The 14,857-nt window shown below is 42.4% G+C and overlaps 1 protein-coding gene across 1 annotated transcript; it reads right to left on the reverse strand.

The window, feature by feature from the left end:
• Nucleotides 1-2,974: 2,974 nt before the first annotated feature.
• On the reverse strand, nucleotides 2,975-14,063 carry LOC126997272 (uncharacterized). Its single transcript, XM_050858267.1, has 11 exons — nucleotides 14,048-14,063; nucleotides 12,766-12,907; nucleotides 12,061-12,200; nucleotides 11,462-11,590; nucleotides 10,874-10,921; nucleotides 9,633-9,920; nucleotides 8,919-9,022; nucleotides 6,593-6,738; nucleotides 5,760-6,010; nucleotides 4,798-5,066; nucleotides 2,975-4,362 (listed from the first exon to the last, which is right to left on the reverse strand). Exons 1-11 carry the CDS (start codon nucleotides 14,061-14,063, stop codon nucleotides 4,198-4,200), a joined length of 1,698 nt encoding a protein of 565 aa, XP_050714224.1. The 3' UTR covers nucleotides 2,975-4,197.
• Between the last annotated feature and the right edge of the window lie 794 nt (nucleotides 14,064-14,857).

Consider the following 14,857-nt stretch of genomic DNA (forward strand, 5'->3'; position numbering starts at 1 on the left):
GAAGTCAAGAATCACGAAGAATAAGAAGAAGCAAAGACAATAGCGATGATAGAAAGAGGTCAACGCCACTGCCAGCCACACCACAATGTCTCCAGGCCGCGTGGGCGTACGAGTAATGGACCGAGATGAGCTCAGGCCCGTCAGCGCTGGCTCTCGAGACCAAACAATTACTTAGAGGGAGTCGACGTGCGTGTGTGTGTGGGTGTGTGTGTGAGTGGCGGCCGTGTATCAAGTCCTCGGCTAAATGACCTCATGATAATAAAGAGACAATACTGGATGACGAAAATAAGATAAAGGATTGGAAGGTCATGTTTTTTCTTTCTCTTTTATTTTGCTGTTCCTTTTTTTCTTCCCATTCTCCTCTTTTATCTTTCCTTAGACATTCTTCATTCTCATTCTTCATTCTCTCTCTCTCTCTCTCTCTCTCTCTCTCTCTCTCTCTCTCTCTCTCTCTCTCTCTCTCTCTCTCTCTCTCTCTCTCTCTCTCTCTCTCTCTCTCTCTCTCTCTCTCTCTCTCTCTCTCTCTCTCTCTCTCTCTCTCTCTCTCTCTCTCTTGTTTAGCCTTCTCTTGCCTTGTTCCTTTCTTCCCTCCTCTTCCTCCTCCTCCTCCTCCTCCTCCTCTTCCTGTTTTCAAATGTATTAAGTTCTGGGCTAAATGACCTTACAATTAGAAGAAAAACAGGTAATAGTAATAGTTTAAAAGAGGAAAAGAAAGATTAGAACTTCACTTATCTAATTATCTTTACAAAATACGTCCACTTCCTCCTCCTCCTCCTCCTCCTCCTCTTACTATCGTTTCTCCTTTTAAACAAGAAGAAAAAAAACAGGGAATGACAGTGATTTAAAAAGAGAAAGGAGAGAATTACAACATTTATCTATTCTCTCTCTACGAACTACATCCACCTCCTCCTCCTCCTCCTCCTCTTACTATCGTTTCTATTTTTAAACAATAAGAAGAAAAACAGGGAATGACAGTGATTTAAAAAGAGAAAGGAGAGAATTACAACATCATTTATCTATTCTCTCACTACGAAATACATCCACCGCCTCCTACTTCTGTTCTTCCTCTCGTTTTCCGCTTCAACAATTAGCAGAAAAAAGACAAAAATCAGCGGTTTAGAAAAAGATGAACACAACGAAAGGATTGCTACATCACATCATCTATTCTCTCCCTCCAAATACTCTACCTCCTCCTCCCCACTCTCCTCTCCACAACGCAACATTTAAACCACCAGCCAGACAAACACGAGTAATAGAAATGCTTAGGGCTAAATTTCACGCTCAACCTGGTGTCCAAAGCGTCCCATTACACCGGCCACGGAAAAATATCAGTAACGGTGAAGCTTAGGACTCACCAATGAGCCTGGAAGCGAGCCATTGGAAGCGCACACGACTCGCTCCAGCAGAGATCATTAGCGAGAATTTAGGTCGGGTTTCTACTGTTTGATTCTCTCTCTCCATTAGTGTGTGTGGGTGTGTGGAATGAGGTCAGGTACAGGATGGAATGGAGGGAGGAGGAGGGAAAGAAAGGCAGGGAGAGTAGAGTAAATAGAGAAATGTAGAGGAGGAAAGAAGAGGAGAGAGGTAGAGTTAGAGGAGGAGGAAGGAAAGAAAGGAAGGGAGAGTAGAGTAAGTAGAGAAATGTAGAGGAGGAAAGAAGAGAAGAGAGGTAGAGTTAGAGGAGGAGGAAGGAAAGAAAGGAAGGGAGAGTAGAGTAAATAGAGAAATGTAGAGGAGGAAAGTGATGATATAGGAAAGAAAAGAAGAGAGGTAGAGTTAGAGGAGGAGGAGGGAAGGACAATGGAAGTGAATCACCGAGTCTCTTGAAGGAAATTAGATAAAAAAAAAAAAGAAGTAGAGGAAGTAGTGAAGTAGAAATGAATCAGTCTCTTTCTATCAAGTTATATTAGTGAGTCTCTTTGTATATATATCTTTTAGTCTCTGTTTTTTATTTTTTTTATTTATGTGTGTGGGAGGACCGGGGTTAGGTTGAGGTAGACATGGAGGAGAGAAAGAAAATAAGAATGAAAGAAAGAGGAAAGGAGAGTAAAACAATGGGGGGGAGGAGGATCACACACACACACACACACACACACACACACACACACACACACACACACACACACACACACACAGGCTAGGCTCTTCTTACCTATTCAAAACTTGCATTACCTGAGGAAACTTACATCCGGGGTCATGTGTGTGTGTGTGTGTGTGTGTGTGTGTGTGTGTGTTCTCTCTCTCTCTCTCTCTCTCTCTCTCTCTGATTTCCCCAGGTACCCATTTATCGCCTGACACATAAGGGAACGAGAAGAAAACGAAGGAGAGAGAAGAAAAGAAACCCCTGACTACCCTATTTATCTCTCAGGCCAATCTGTTGTGCCTTGTAACAATAGACATAATAAGAACGATGACTGCAATGGAAGGGAGTAGAGAAAAATAACGTACAGGTAGAGATAGGTGAAGAAAGTCTATGGTGTTTAGTGAAGTATTTGTGATCCCGTATGAAAGAGTGTATCGGAGTTTTTAAGGTAGCATTCTCCTCTAGAAATAATAGGAATAATAACGTTGTAATGAAGGAAAGCAGAGAAGAGTAACGTGGAGGTAGAGAAAGATGAAGGAAGTCTATGATGTGGTGTGTATTTGTGACCCCGTAAAAAAGACTGTATCGGAGTTTTTATTAAGGTAACATTCACCTCCAGAAATAATAATAATGTCAGTGGTAATGAGAGAAGGAGAGAAGAACAACGTTGGGATAGAGATAGTGAAGAAAGTCTATGGTGTGGCGTGGTGTGGATTTGTGACCCCGTATGAAAGAGTGTATCGGAGTTTTTTAAGGTAACATTCACACCTTATCTGGTAACATTTTCTGGGAGGCGTTTTTCATGCTCTCGTATTTGCTCATTAATCTTGCGGAGGTGTTTGTACATGTTGACGACGCTTCATATTCACTACACTGGAAAACAAAATATAACAAGAAAACAAGAACGATACAACTTATGGTGATTTTATTTGCAGTAGTAGTAGTAGTAGTAATAGTAGTAGTAGTAGTAGTAGTAGTAGTAGTAGTGGTGATAATAATAATAATAATAATAATAATAATAATAATAATAATAATAATAATAATAATAATAATAATAATAATAACAACAACAATAACATTAACAACAAAAACAACAACAGCAACAACAAAAAGACCTTACACACACACACTCACATCCATCAACCAATCTTCATCCTGTCACATAAATATCACTTAAAATACACACACACACACACACACACACACACACACACACACACACACACACACACACACACACACACACACACACACACACACACACACATTAGCAGCATCCTGTGAAGTGTAGCATATCGGTCAAGGTCAGAGAGATGGTGGTGGAAGAGGAGGAGGTGGAGGAGGAGGAGGAAGATGAGATGCGCTTTTTTTGGTGGAGGAAATGATCGGAGGTCCTTGGGTGGTGTTGGTGGTGGTGGTGGAGGTGGTCAAGGAGGTGTTGGTGGTGATGGTGGTGGTGGTGGTGAAGGTTGAGATGGTATAGGCAGGCAGGAAGGGTAGAAAATGAGAGGGGAGGACAGTAGTAGTAGTAGTAGTAGTAGTAGTAGTAGTAATAGTAGTAGTGGGATTAGAATACAAACTCCTTTATCATAAGCACTTAGAAACGAAATCCTCCTCATCCTCTTGTGTCTGTGTAATGTAGAGTCTCACAAAACGTATGGAAGAGTTATTTTTTTCACTTATTGTAGACCGTGTGTGTTTGTATTATGTGTGTGTGTATGTGTATGACCAAGTGAACAAAAACAGGCTCACATGGTTGATAATTTCCCATCCACTCTTTCAATACATCCATTCATCGCTTTAAACATCCATTCCTTCATTCATCACTACACCATCTCATTCACTAACCTCTACAAACACGTCACACTATAGAAGAAGACGTTATTTACCTCACAATACAACATAAATTACTTTGTACGTTCTCGCAACAGATAAAGAAAAAAACAATAATAACAATACCAACACAAAATATGACCCGTTGGAAAGACAGAATCAAGGAACACACACACCAACAACACCCACAAAGAACATCCATCACATTCGCATCCAAAACATTACAGAGAACGGGCCAGGGAGAGAGACAAGACACGCAGACCAACCCAAACGAAGCGCGCTCAGCTGGGCGGGGCGAGGACGACGTCGAGGAAGGTTGAGGAGCTGGGAACTTCAGCGAACAATTGAGGGTAGTCGAGACCACACTGTCCCTCCCCTCCCATGACGCCCACGAGGTAGTGTAAGTTGCTACGGTCTTCCCGGATAAGCGGAGCGCCCGTCTCAAGCTGCAGAAGGGAAGGAGTGGGTGAGGGGTGAGTTAGTAAGGAGTACGGGAGGGGTGAAGTGATAGTTAAGGGAGTAGAGGAAGATAGGGAAGAAAGGACGGATGCAGGGATAGAGAGAAGAAGCTGTTGGGCTCAGAGTGACAAATATGAACACTGAGGCCACGCGCAGTCTTACCCTATACCCCTAACTTCACCTTAACTCTTTCCTATTCCCTTCCAGTACAGTTAGCATCTCCTTGAACGTCTCTAATGCCCCAAAACACACAGAAAGGGAAATACTATTGGGCTAATGTGCCGGATATGAACACTAAGGCAACGCGCAGTCTTACCCTATACCCCCAACTCTACCGTTACTCTTTCCTACTCCCTTCCACTACAGTTAGCATCTCTTTGAACGTCTCCAATGCCTCAAAACACACGCAAACGCTCACTCACCTGGCAGAGGGGCGAGGATGACTGCACTGTCCTGGCACACACGACGCGCTGGTTCGTCATACTCTGCTGGATCCGCTGGCTTGGGTACGGCAGGTTACTCAGGGTACCGGCACAGTCACCCCGGCTCAGTACCCGCATGTCCGCCTGCACAAGCCTCGCGGCGGAGGAAGAGGAGGAGAAGTTTCGCTTGCTTCCCTTCCTCTTCCGCGGTGTGCTCGTCTCCTTCAGCCATCCGGACACGATGCCGTTGTCGCGGATGAACCTGTTATCTGTGGAAGGTTTTGGTTGCCTCGTGAGCCTTGTGAGATGATAATTGGTCCATATTCTCAAACCAAACCCAGGAAAAAGAAAGAATAAAGAACAGAGAGGGTAAAGAGACAAGCAGAGGAAGAGAATGAGGAATTAAGGAAAGAAAAATAGGTAAAGGAGAGCGAAAAGAGGACAAACAAATATTGAAATAGAAAAGGGAGGCTCACAAACACACTCACACACACACACACACACACATTTGGTAGGGCTTTCGTAGAGGCTGTGGTGGGTATTAGCGTTGCCATAGGTAGTTATATGACCCTAGGGATAGTTTTAACAAGACTTCTGCATCGTGAATGTAAAAAACAACGCATGAGAACACGACTAATCTTTCTGGGCTTGGGAAATCGTTATGCTGAGAGTCGAAAGCCTCTAAGAATACGTAAAAGATACATATTCACGGCTGAACACACAAAGCATAAATAAACACACTCACCAGGGATAGTTTGACAAGACTTCTACACCGTGAATGGGAAAACACGAATGAGAGCCCGAATACTCTTCTTTTCTGGCATTTGAAAATCGTTATTGTGAGAGTCAAAAGCATCTAAGAATTCGTAAAAGACACAGATTCACCGCTAAACACATAATACATATATGAACACCCACCCACCACGCTGCTCCTATACAGAAAACAAAAGAATACCACTTACAATGAACCGGAAGACACACAGGCCGCACATCCATGTCAATCCTAACGGGCTCTGCGAGGGTCAGGACTGCTAGGTTGTTGGTGGAGCGCACGGGGTTGTAGGTGAGCGGGAAGGACACCGAGGAGATGGCCAGACCGCTGTTGTTCTCGCTGTCTTCCTCTTCAGCGGATGAGGACGAGGGCGAGGAAGAGCGGGAGCGGTGTTGGTGGGAGAACACGGCACGGAGCTCATGTACACGCACCGTCTTGGTCCTGTTATGGGATGGAGTGTTTTTTTATAGTGAGTGTGTGTTGGTGAATGTTACGTAGAGGGAAGGGCATTACTTTACCGCCCTTGTACTTATAATGAAGAGAAAGCGAGGTAAAGTGCCGAGTTAGTCTTCAGAATAAGTTAGGTCCCAGTAGAGAGAGAGAGAGAGAGAGAGAGAGAGAGAGATACAGAGGAGGAAAATCAATATAGCAAGAGAAAAAAAGGAAGAATAAAGAAGGGAGAGAAAAAGGAGACATAATCAGAGGAGGAAAATGAATACAGAAATAGAAAAACGAAAAGAAATAAAGAAACGAGGAAAAAATAAGACAAACAAATAAAGAAAAGATTTAAAGAGCGGAGAGAAACAATGACGCAGAGGAAGAAAATTAATATAAAAATAGAAAAAAATAAAGAAATAAGTAAAAAAAAAAAGAGAAAGGAGAGAAACAGACAAACAAACAAAGGAAGAAAATTAACATAGAAAGAGAAAAAAAGAAAGGAGAAAACACCCAAGAGGAAAACATAAAAGGGCAAAAAATAGAGGAAAGAAAAAAAAAATGGCACCTCGCTCCCCACCGTCTCACCTATCAGGCAGGAAGACACAGGACGCGGATGTCAGCACGTGGGTCTGGTCGAGAAGAACGCCCGTGCACCGTTGCGTGGCTGAAGGGTCAACCTGGGGCGATATGGTAACTCCCGCGTCCACCAACACCTTCCTCTCGATGCTCACCTGAGAACAAGGGTCAGGTAGAGGCAGTTAATTAGTTATACATTGTTACCTTTTCTGTTTTCTGCTTCCTATGGGTCAGGTAGAGACAGGTAATTAGTTGTGCTTCGTATGTCCTTTAGAACAGGTAGAAATAATTAGTTGTGCCTCGTATTTCCCTTTGGACAGGTATATAATTAGTCCCTTATTTCCTTTGAGACAGGTAGATAATATGGTACGCCTCATATTTCCTTTTAGACAGACAGAGAGAATTAGTTACGGTTCATATTCTCTTTTGGACAGGTAGAGAGGATAAGTGATCTTTACATCTTCTAGACAGAGATGATTAGTAGCCATTATGTTTCTTTTTCGACAGGTAAAGATAATCAATGGCCTTTTCAATACCTTCAGAACAGGTAGAAATAATTAGCAACCCTCTACATTTATTTCCTTTAGCACAGGTAGGTTAAGAGGTTATTACATTGGGCATATTTTCCGTGTATCTTCAGTCAAACCACGATTTCCGCTAGCGTGGTTCTCATTTGTTTCTTGTTATTGCTGCTGATGGGGATGGTGAGTAATACCGCCGTCCTTAAAGGAGCTCTACCGTTGCTTTGGAAGATCGTGGTCACGTCAGAAAATCCCGGAAATCTGAGAACAACGCCAGCGGAAATCGTGGTTTGACTGAAGATCCACGGAAAATTTGCCCAGTGTAATAACCCCTTTACGAGATAGCCAGGTATTACGTAGGGGCACTAAGGAGGTAGGTAGATAGGTGCGCAGATTGATAGATAGATAGACAGATTAGCAGATAGATAACATACTAATAGAAAGGTAAACAGGTACGCATGGTAATTAATCTAAGCCACTAACGCAGCACAACAACACAAATAACACCAAACATATCCTCTAAGTAATGTAAGGGCACGCAGACGCTAACATAAAACTCCGCCAAAACCTGAAAGTGCGAGGCTGAGGCACCAGATGGCGGTGGTGGCGCGGGCCTCGTGGCAGCGGCGGAGATCCAAAAGCTTCCATAATCGTCTTCAACATACACGCAAATAATTTATGACGATACGTGTTTTTAGTGATGTTTTCCTAAGTATATGATGTTGAGAAGTCCTAAATATGTCCTGTGGTAGCTTAGGAAAGATAGTATAGCAATAGAAGTCGCTAGTTGGCATCCCTGGGACTCCTTTCAAATCAAACAGCAAGCACCCTCAGTTTACGTGGTGCTGTCGACAGGAGTGAATCGCTGCTGTGTGTGTCTGTCTGTGCCATCTATAAACAGGTTAGTGGAGGGTTATTGTGTGTTTCTTGGTTTATATAATGCATTTGGGTTAAGATTCGTTTTAGGTCCGTGCCAGTATCTCATTACCTACCTTATGAAACATCAATCTCTTAATATATCTTTTCTACAATCCTTCAACAGTCATGGAAACGCTTTGAAAATCCAATTCAAGGACTTTTTTTTTACTCTTGAAAATGGGGGATAATGTTTACGAAAGCGCGTCGCCTCCCCTGGCGACGGCCGCGGCGACGCTGCAGCCGGTGTTGCGAGAAATACCTCCTCGCTGAAATAAGTCACATATACATGGGGGGGGGTTAGTTAGATTTAACTTACGTATATGCTTGTAACACGAGAGGAAGCGGCGAAAACTAAGAGGGATAAAGGAAGGTATGGAGGGATGAGTGTTCCGTCTATCGTTGTACCCCTTCTATCACTGACCCTTCGCGTACTTGCAAAAGAGTAGAAAACGGCGGGAACTGATAGGAATAGAGGCAGGGATTAAGGGGGCGGGGGCAGAAGGAAGGCTAACGTATACTTGCAAAAGAAAAGACAGCGGCTTAAACAAGTATGGAGGGTATAAGCGGGCAGGGATGAGGGGTTCGTCCATCGTTTTACCTTTATTCAAACACTGACTGATCCGATTACCCTTGCATTACGAAAGAAAACGGAGTAAACTGACAAGAATAGAGGAAGGGATTAGCATTTCGTCCATCGCTGTATCCATTTTAGCATTCACCCGACTACCTAAACGTGAAATAGAGAGGAAAAGGCGAAAACAACATGAGAGAAGGGAGGGATTAGCGCTTTGCCCCATCATTATATCATTCTAACCCTATCTATCTAACCCTACCAATACCCATCATCATCTGACCCTTCATATATACCCACCACTATCACCATCACCATCACTCACCATCCACGGCCACACGCCAGGCACAGAATCCTTCCAGGGCTGTCGGCGATTTCGGTCAGTGTTGGAGACTCGCACCACGCCCGCTTCCACTCCGGAGGCCAAAGCTGCGAGGGACGGAGAGTTAAGGAGTTGAAAGTGTAATGCCAGAGTTAAGTAAGGACGGAAATATATGTGTCGGAGTAAAAAAAAAAGTAGGTTAAGTAATTATTTCCTTATTCACTTATAATTACTTAACCTATTTTTTGACCGACACATATATGTCCGTCCTTGCTTAACTCTGGCATTACAAAAGGAATCATAAAACCGCAAAGAAGCTTGAAATAATGGAAGTTAAATAAGGTTACCATGTCAAAAGGGGGAACTATATAAGTGTTGCCAAAAGAAAATGGGGGTCAGGTAGTGTTGCCAGAAGAGAATGTGATCTTAATAGTGTTACCAAAGTTGGAATGAATGAAACGTCAATAAAATAGCAACGAATCGAGACAAAGGTACCAAAAGCGTTACCAGGGCGCAGTAGGAGCTAAATAAGTGTTACCAGAACAAAATGGTAACTAAGAAAATGTGTTACCACGACAAAATGGGAGCTTGTAAGTTAAATAGGACAACAATAGCTAAAGAAAAATGACGATAAATTAGGGAAATGCTATAAATGGATAAATAACGAATTATATAGCAGACTAAAGCTCTCACATACACACACACGCACGCACCCACCTTGAGAGAAAACATCGGTCCTTCTCCTTAGCTTCTTCACCATCTCTTTCCTTCTCATCCCGTTGGTTCTGTTTCCATTCTTGCGACGACGTGGTTGCCTGTGTTGCCCCTCTTCTTCCTCCTCTTCTTCTTCATCGCTATCTTCATCCTCCTCTTCCTCTTCCTCCTCCTCTTCCTCCATCTCCCGTCCTTTCCTGTTACCTCCTCTTCCCCCATCTTCCATTTTCCCTCCCTCCACTTCCTCCTCCTCCTCCTCTTCCAAGGTTTGCTTCTCAGTGGTTTCTTCCACTAATAAGGAAGAAAAAGTGGACTTAGAAAATTGTATTACGGAAATTATAAAAGGAAGCCACAAGTAGTTGACAGGGGGGGATAGAAAACTAATGTAGAGTGTCTTTTGTTGAAATATAATTGGGAGAAATGCGCTTTTGGGGGGGAAATCGTGAATACAAACTATTAAGAGGATATGAAACGAGAGAGGAAAAGTGTTACGGAAATCATATAAGCAAACCACTAGTAGTTGATAATAGGAGAAAAAAAAATTATGTGGAATCCAAGTTGTTGATATATGATGGGGTAAATGCGCTTGTTGTTGGGGAAGTCGTGAAAATAAACTATGAAGAGGAGATAAAAAGAGATGGAAAAAGTTAACAGTTTCAATTGTCGGATTAATCTGCTCAGACATAGATGATTGAACGTTTTGGGGTATAATTTATTTTCTCTTTGGTTTGCGATTTTCTTGAAGACAGATTTCTATTACGTTTACGTCTTTAAAGTCACTCAAAAAATATCTAAAAACTGGGGAAATTTTCGTTCTAAATTCAAAATATAGTCAAAATCAAATGAAACAAGGGGAAGAGCCACCACACGAAGCCTCCAGATATTAAATTCTCCGGGTTAGGTTACAGATTAGTCTTGGGGGCGAGGTTGTTGTTGTTATACAGTTCACGTTACGTTGCTGAGTCTGGGTTGGCTGATGGATGAGCTTCAGAGGCTTCAGAAGGACACGAGAGAGGAGGAAAAGGACGCACGAGAGAAAGAGGAAAAGAGAAAAAGAGGAAAACACGATAATCTATGACAAAAGCAAAACAAGGATGCGCTGTTGCAGAGGCAGAATGTATTACCCTAAACATGGACGGAACCGTGAGAGGGAGGTAGTGAGGTATTTAAGAACAAGATGATTCATGATTTACAACGGAAATATGTGTTAGAGAGATAGTTTGTTCGTTTGTTCGTGTACTTACCGATATCAAAGATTCCTGGGAAGTTCCTGAGACCGCAGGATGTGGGCGCTGCAGAGAGAGGGAGAGGGAAAGAGAGAGAGGGAGAGGGAGTCCGTATTAGAGAGATTTATATAAGAGAACAACAACAACAATAACAATAATATGCATACTCTAACCTCCTCCTCTTCCTCCTCCTCTTCATCATCATCTTGCTCTCATATCTAATCCTTTATTTTTTTATTTTTCCTCCATCCCTCCATCCTTTTCTTCTTTCTTATTCCATCTCTCTTCTCCTTCTCTTCCTCTACCACTCCATCCTTTTCTTTCTTCCTTCTTATTTCATCTCTCTTCTCCTTCTCTTCCTCTACCACTCCATCCTTTTCTTTCTTCTTTCTTATTCCATCTCCTCCCCTCCTCTTCCTCCTCCTTCATCCAGCATTACCTCATCCATTCATATCTTCTCGTTTATCACAGCATCCATCTTCCTCTCACTTCATCTCAGCCACTCATGCGCACTTACATTCATCCATTCCCATCTTCTGTCACAACATCTTTCCCCCGTCATCCCATCATCCCATCACTTCATCTCAGGCACTCTCACATATTTACATTTGTAGTTCTTCACGTCGCCACAAGCCACGGCGGTGATGTTGATTCTGAACCTGAAGTCTTTTTCCATGTCGAGCTGAAGAACCAACACCAGCGGGCCGCCCTTCGTTGGGTCTACCTCGAGGACGCCTGTGTAAAGGGAGGAAAAAGCGCGTGTGTCAGTGAGTGCATGATTGTGGTGGACTCTGAGGCGAAGGAGAGTGAGGGATAGAAAGGAAAGAGGGCAAATGAAGAGAACTACAAAGAATAGGGAAGAGGAGGACAGAAAAAGAGTGAAATGAAGGAGAAAACAAAGGAGAAAGTGTCGTAGTAGTAGTTTGATGTAATGGAAAGTGAAGAAAAGAAGAAAGGAGAACAAGAAAAATAATATAAACGAATACAAGGGAGGAAAGTCGGTCTTAGAAGCAGTTTAAGGCAAAGGAGAGTAAAGGAAGGAAAGAAGGCGAGTAGAACAAAAGAGTTACGAAGACAAGGAGTCGTAGGAACGTTGTGTGTAAACAGTGCCAGGCTTAGAGTGAGGGGTTGTGTGTGTGTGTGTGGGGGTGTGTGGGTGTGGGTGTGTCTGTGTTCATCCTCGCCCTCCGCTACAAAACACTCACCCTCATAACCCGTGGCGTCGGTACAGAGCGCTGGGGTGATTCCGCCGTTGTAGTGAAGCTTGAAGGACGGGGCGTCGTGGGAGCAGGTGGATTGGTGGGCGGGCAGCGGTGAGCCGAGGGCCAAGTCCGCGAAGAGAATCCTGAGAGGAGGGAGGGAGACTTAGGCATTGAGAACATAAAAAAGAACGTATGTGATGCTGAAGGAGACAAGGCAGAGGAGTATATCTGAAGGAGAGAAGTGTAGGAAACAAGAGATAGCTGGCGGGAGACTTGTGGATTGAGAAGGTTGAAGAAGAAAGATGTTTACCGCTATAGATACACATAATAGTAATGGAGAATAGATAAGCTAGTAAATCTAAGTGGGGAAAGTCTTAAGTACAGGAAACAGGAGATAAAATGACCGATGTGGGTGATTAGGAGATGAATACGTAACTAAATGCTTAAATATGTGAAGAGAATGAGATAAAAAATTTAGTGCGAGAAATTTTACGCGTGGGAACAGGATACAGGATAACCAATAGCAATGAATATAAGTTAAATAAATGAGTATATGATTAAATACAGAAAAGATGAGAAAAACACACAGATAGAAGTTAAAAAGATAAGTATACGATTAAAGAAAGAAAATGATAAACACAGCGCGAGGGAAAAGAAAACGGAGAACCTTCTCATCACAGGCACTGACCCACCTGTTGAACACCTTACCTTATCGCGCAGGTGTCGGAGGGCGGCGTGTAGGACAACGTGCAGAGGCCGGGGAGGTGTTTCATCCACGTCGGTGCAGGACTCTGCCACACCGTCTTGGCGGCATCGCTCGCCTCGCCGCAGGACACCACCTTGACCGCCGCTGAAGTAAGGAGGGATGGCATACGATTGTAACGTCCCTAAAATGATTCTTGACATTTCTTATTACCAGGTCCTACAACAGCTACTGCGACGAACTGAAGATCCTTTGCTTGAGTGGTTAATGATAGATTTTGAGGCAGGTTTGTGTCTTTTTTTTTTTTTTTTTTTTTTTTTTTTTTTACAGCAAGGGTGACAGCACAAGGGCACAAAAAAAGGAACAGCAATAAAAAAGCCCGCTACTCGCTGCTCCTGTAAATAGTCCGAAGAGGTGGCCGAGAGGGAGGTCAATTACGAGAAGCAGCAGCAGAGAAGAAGCAGCGACCATCAAACAACAAATGACTTTGGTGTCAGAAAACCTATTAAACAGACGGCAGAGGTCTATATACACATCAATTCACGGCCGTCTGTTTAACTTATGGGAACAGCATGAAGATGAAGAGATTACTAGTGCAGCCTTCCTGAAGTCCTGCAGCACCATATCAGGGCAAGGCCCGACACCGACACCCCCGATGCAATATGACTAAGTGACATTACACATTGACATTACCCTGTTTTTAAATGAGTAAAGAATTTGTTATTTTTTTTTCTTGCTAAAATTTGTACATTCTTCATTTTCAGTGAAATTATATTTTCATAAATGACTCCCGTGTAATGAATTATTCAAGTTTTACACCTCGCTGTGACTATAAATACTTACTTTTAAAAATGTACTACTCGGTATAAAAACATACACCTGCATGTGACTATAATAACCTGCTTTTAAAAATGTACTGGTCTGTATATAAGTCATGAGTAGCGAAACCACTCCTATCATGGGCGAAACCACCAGGGAGCGAACTGGTTGAGGTGCGAACAACTACAGGTGGCGAACTGGCAGGAGCCGAAACCTCTGGAAACCCTTGTATGCACAGCTATTTCGTATTGCTTGTATTCCATTTTTTTCTTTTTTTACAGTGGAAGCAGTTCAAGGGCAAAAAAATAAAATAATGGAAAAAAAGCCCGCTACTCACTGCTCCTACAGAGTCAAGAGGAGTGGCTGAAAGATAGGTCAATTTCGGGAGGAGAGTCGTGAGTGGATTTGTAAACTATGCAAAGAAAAGGAGAGTGGTGAAGGTCCTGTTAACACCACAGTTTGACTTACTGTTGCAGGCTGTCATTTTGGCGAAGATTGAATCAGTGCGAGGTTAGGACACCGCTCTTATTGCCTTCTATTCTTGCTCCCTCTTCCTGTAGTTCTTTTAATTTTCCTTTTATTTTGATGATTTTCTATACATTTTCCTTTTCTTTTAATTTTCATACCATTTCGTGTTTTCCATTTCGTATTTTTTCCATTTGTGTTTTCATTCTATATCTTTCCTTTGGTTTTTCCTTCATTTCCTGTGACAAGGACTCAAATTCTGTCTTTATCTTCCTTTTCTATTTTAATATTGGTGATTTTTTCTTTCATTCTAAGTATTTCCATTTCATTTGTTTTCATTCTATCTTTCCTTTAGTTTTCCTTCATTCACAAACAAGGACTAATTCTGTCTTTTATTTCCTATTCTATTTTAATATTGGTAGTTTTTTCTTTTCCATTTCTCGTATTTTTTCCATTTCATATTTTTTCGATTCTATATTTCCTTTAGTTTTCCTTCCACTTTCTCCAACAAGGACTAAGTCTGTCTTTATTTTCTAGCTTTTCTGTTTTAATATTGGCCAGTTTTCTCCTCTTCTCCTTTCACTTTCATTCTATTTTCTTATCTTCTCTAATAGGCCGTTCCTTTTTCCTATTTTTTATTCTACCTTTTCTTCTTTCTTCCTCTCTGGTTTTCAAGTTCCATCCTCTTGCTAATTTCTCTCCTCGTTCTCTTCTTCATCCTCTCACTCCTCCTCCTCCTATTTTTGCTCCACTTTAATTTCGTAATAAAATTTAAACCAGACAGATTCGCTCGCCTCCTTCCCCTCATCCTTG

The sequence above is a fragment of the Eriocheir sinensis genome, chromosome 12, assembly GCF_024679095.1.
Source record: "Eriocheir sinensis breed Jianghai 21 chromosome 12, ASM2467909v1, whole genome shotgun sequence".
Taxonomy (NCBI): domain Eukaryota; kingdom Metazoa; phylum Arthropoda; class Malacostraca; order Decapoda; family Varunidae; genus Eriocheir; species Eriocheir sinensis.

Bases quoted from the DNA above. Each gene is read 5' to 3' on its own strand.
- LOC126997272 (XM_050858267.1), bottom strand. The intron at 11,591-12,060 runs GTGAGTGTTTTG...CCCTTTACACAG, and splicing joins CGACGCCACGGGTTATGAGG to GCGTCCTCGAGGTAGACCCA. The intron at 9,023-9,632 runs GTGGGTGCGTGC...CGTCCCTCGCAG, and splicing joins GACCGATGTTTTCTCTCAAG to CTTTGGCCTCCGGAGTGGAA.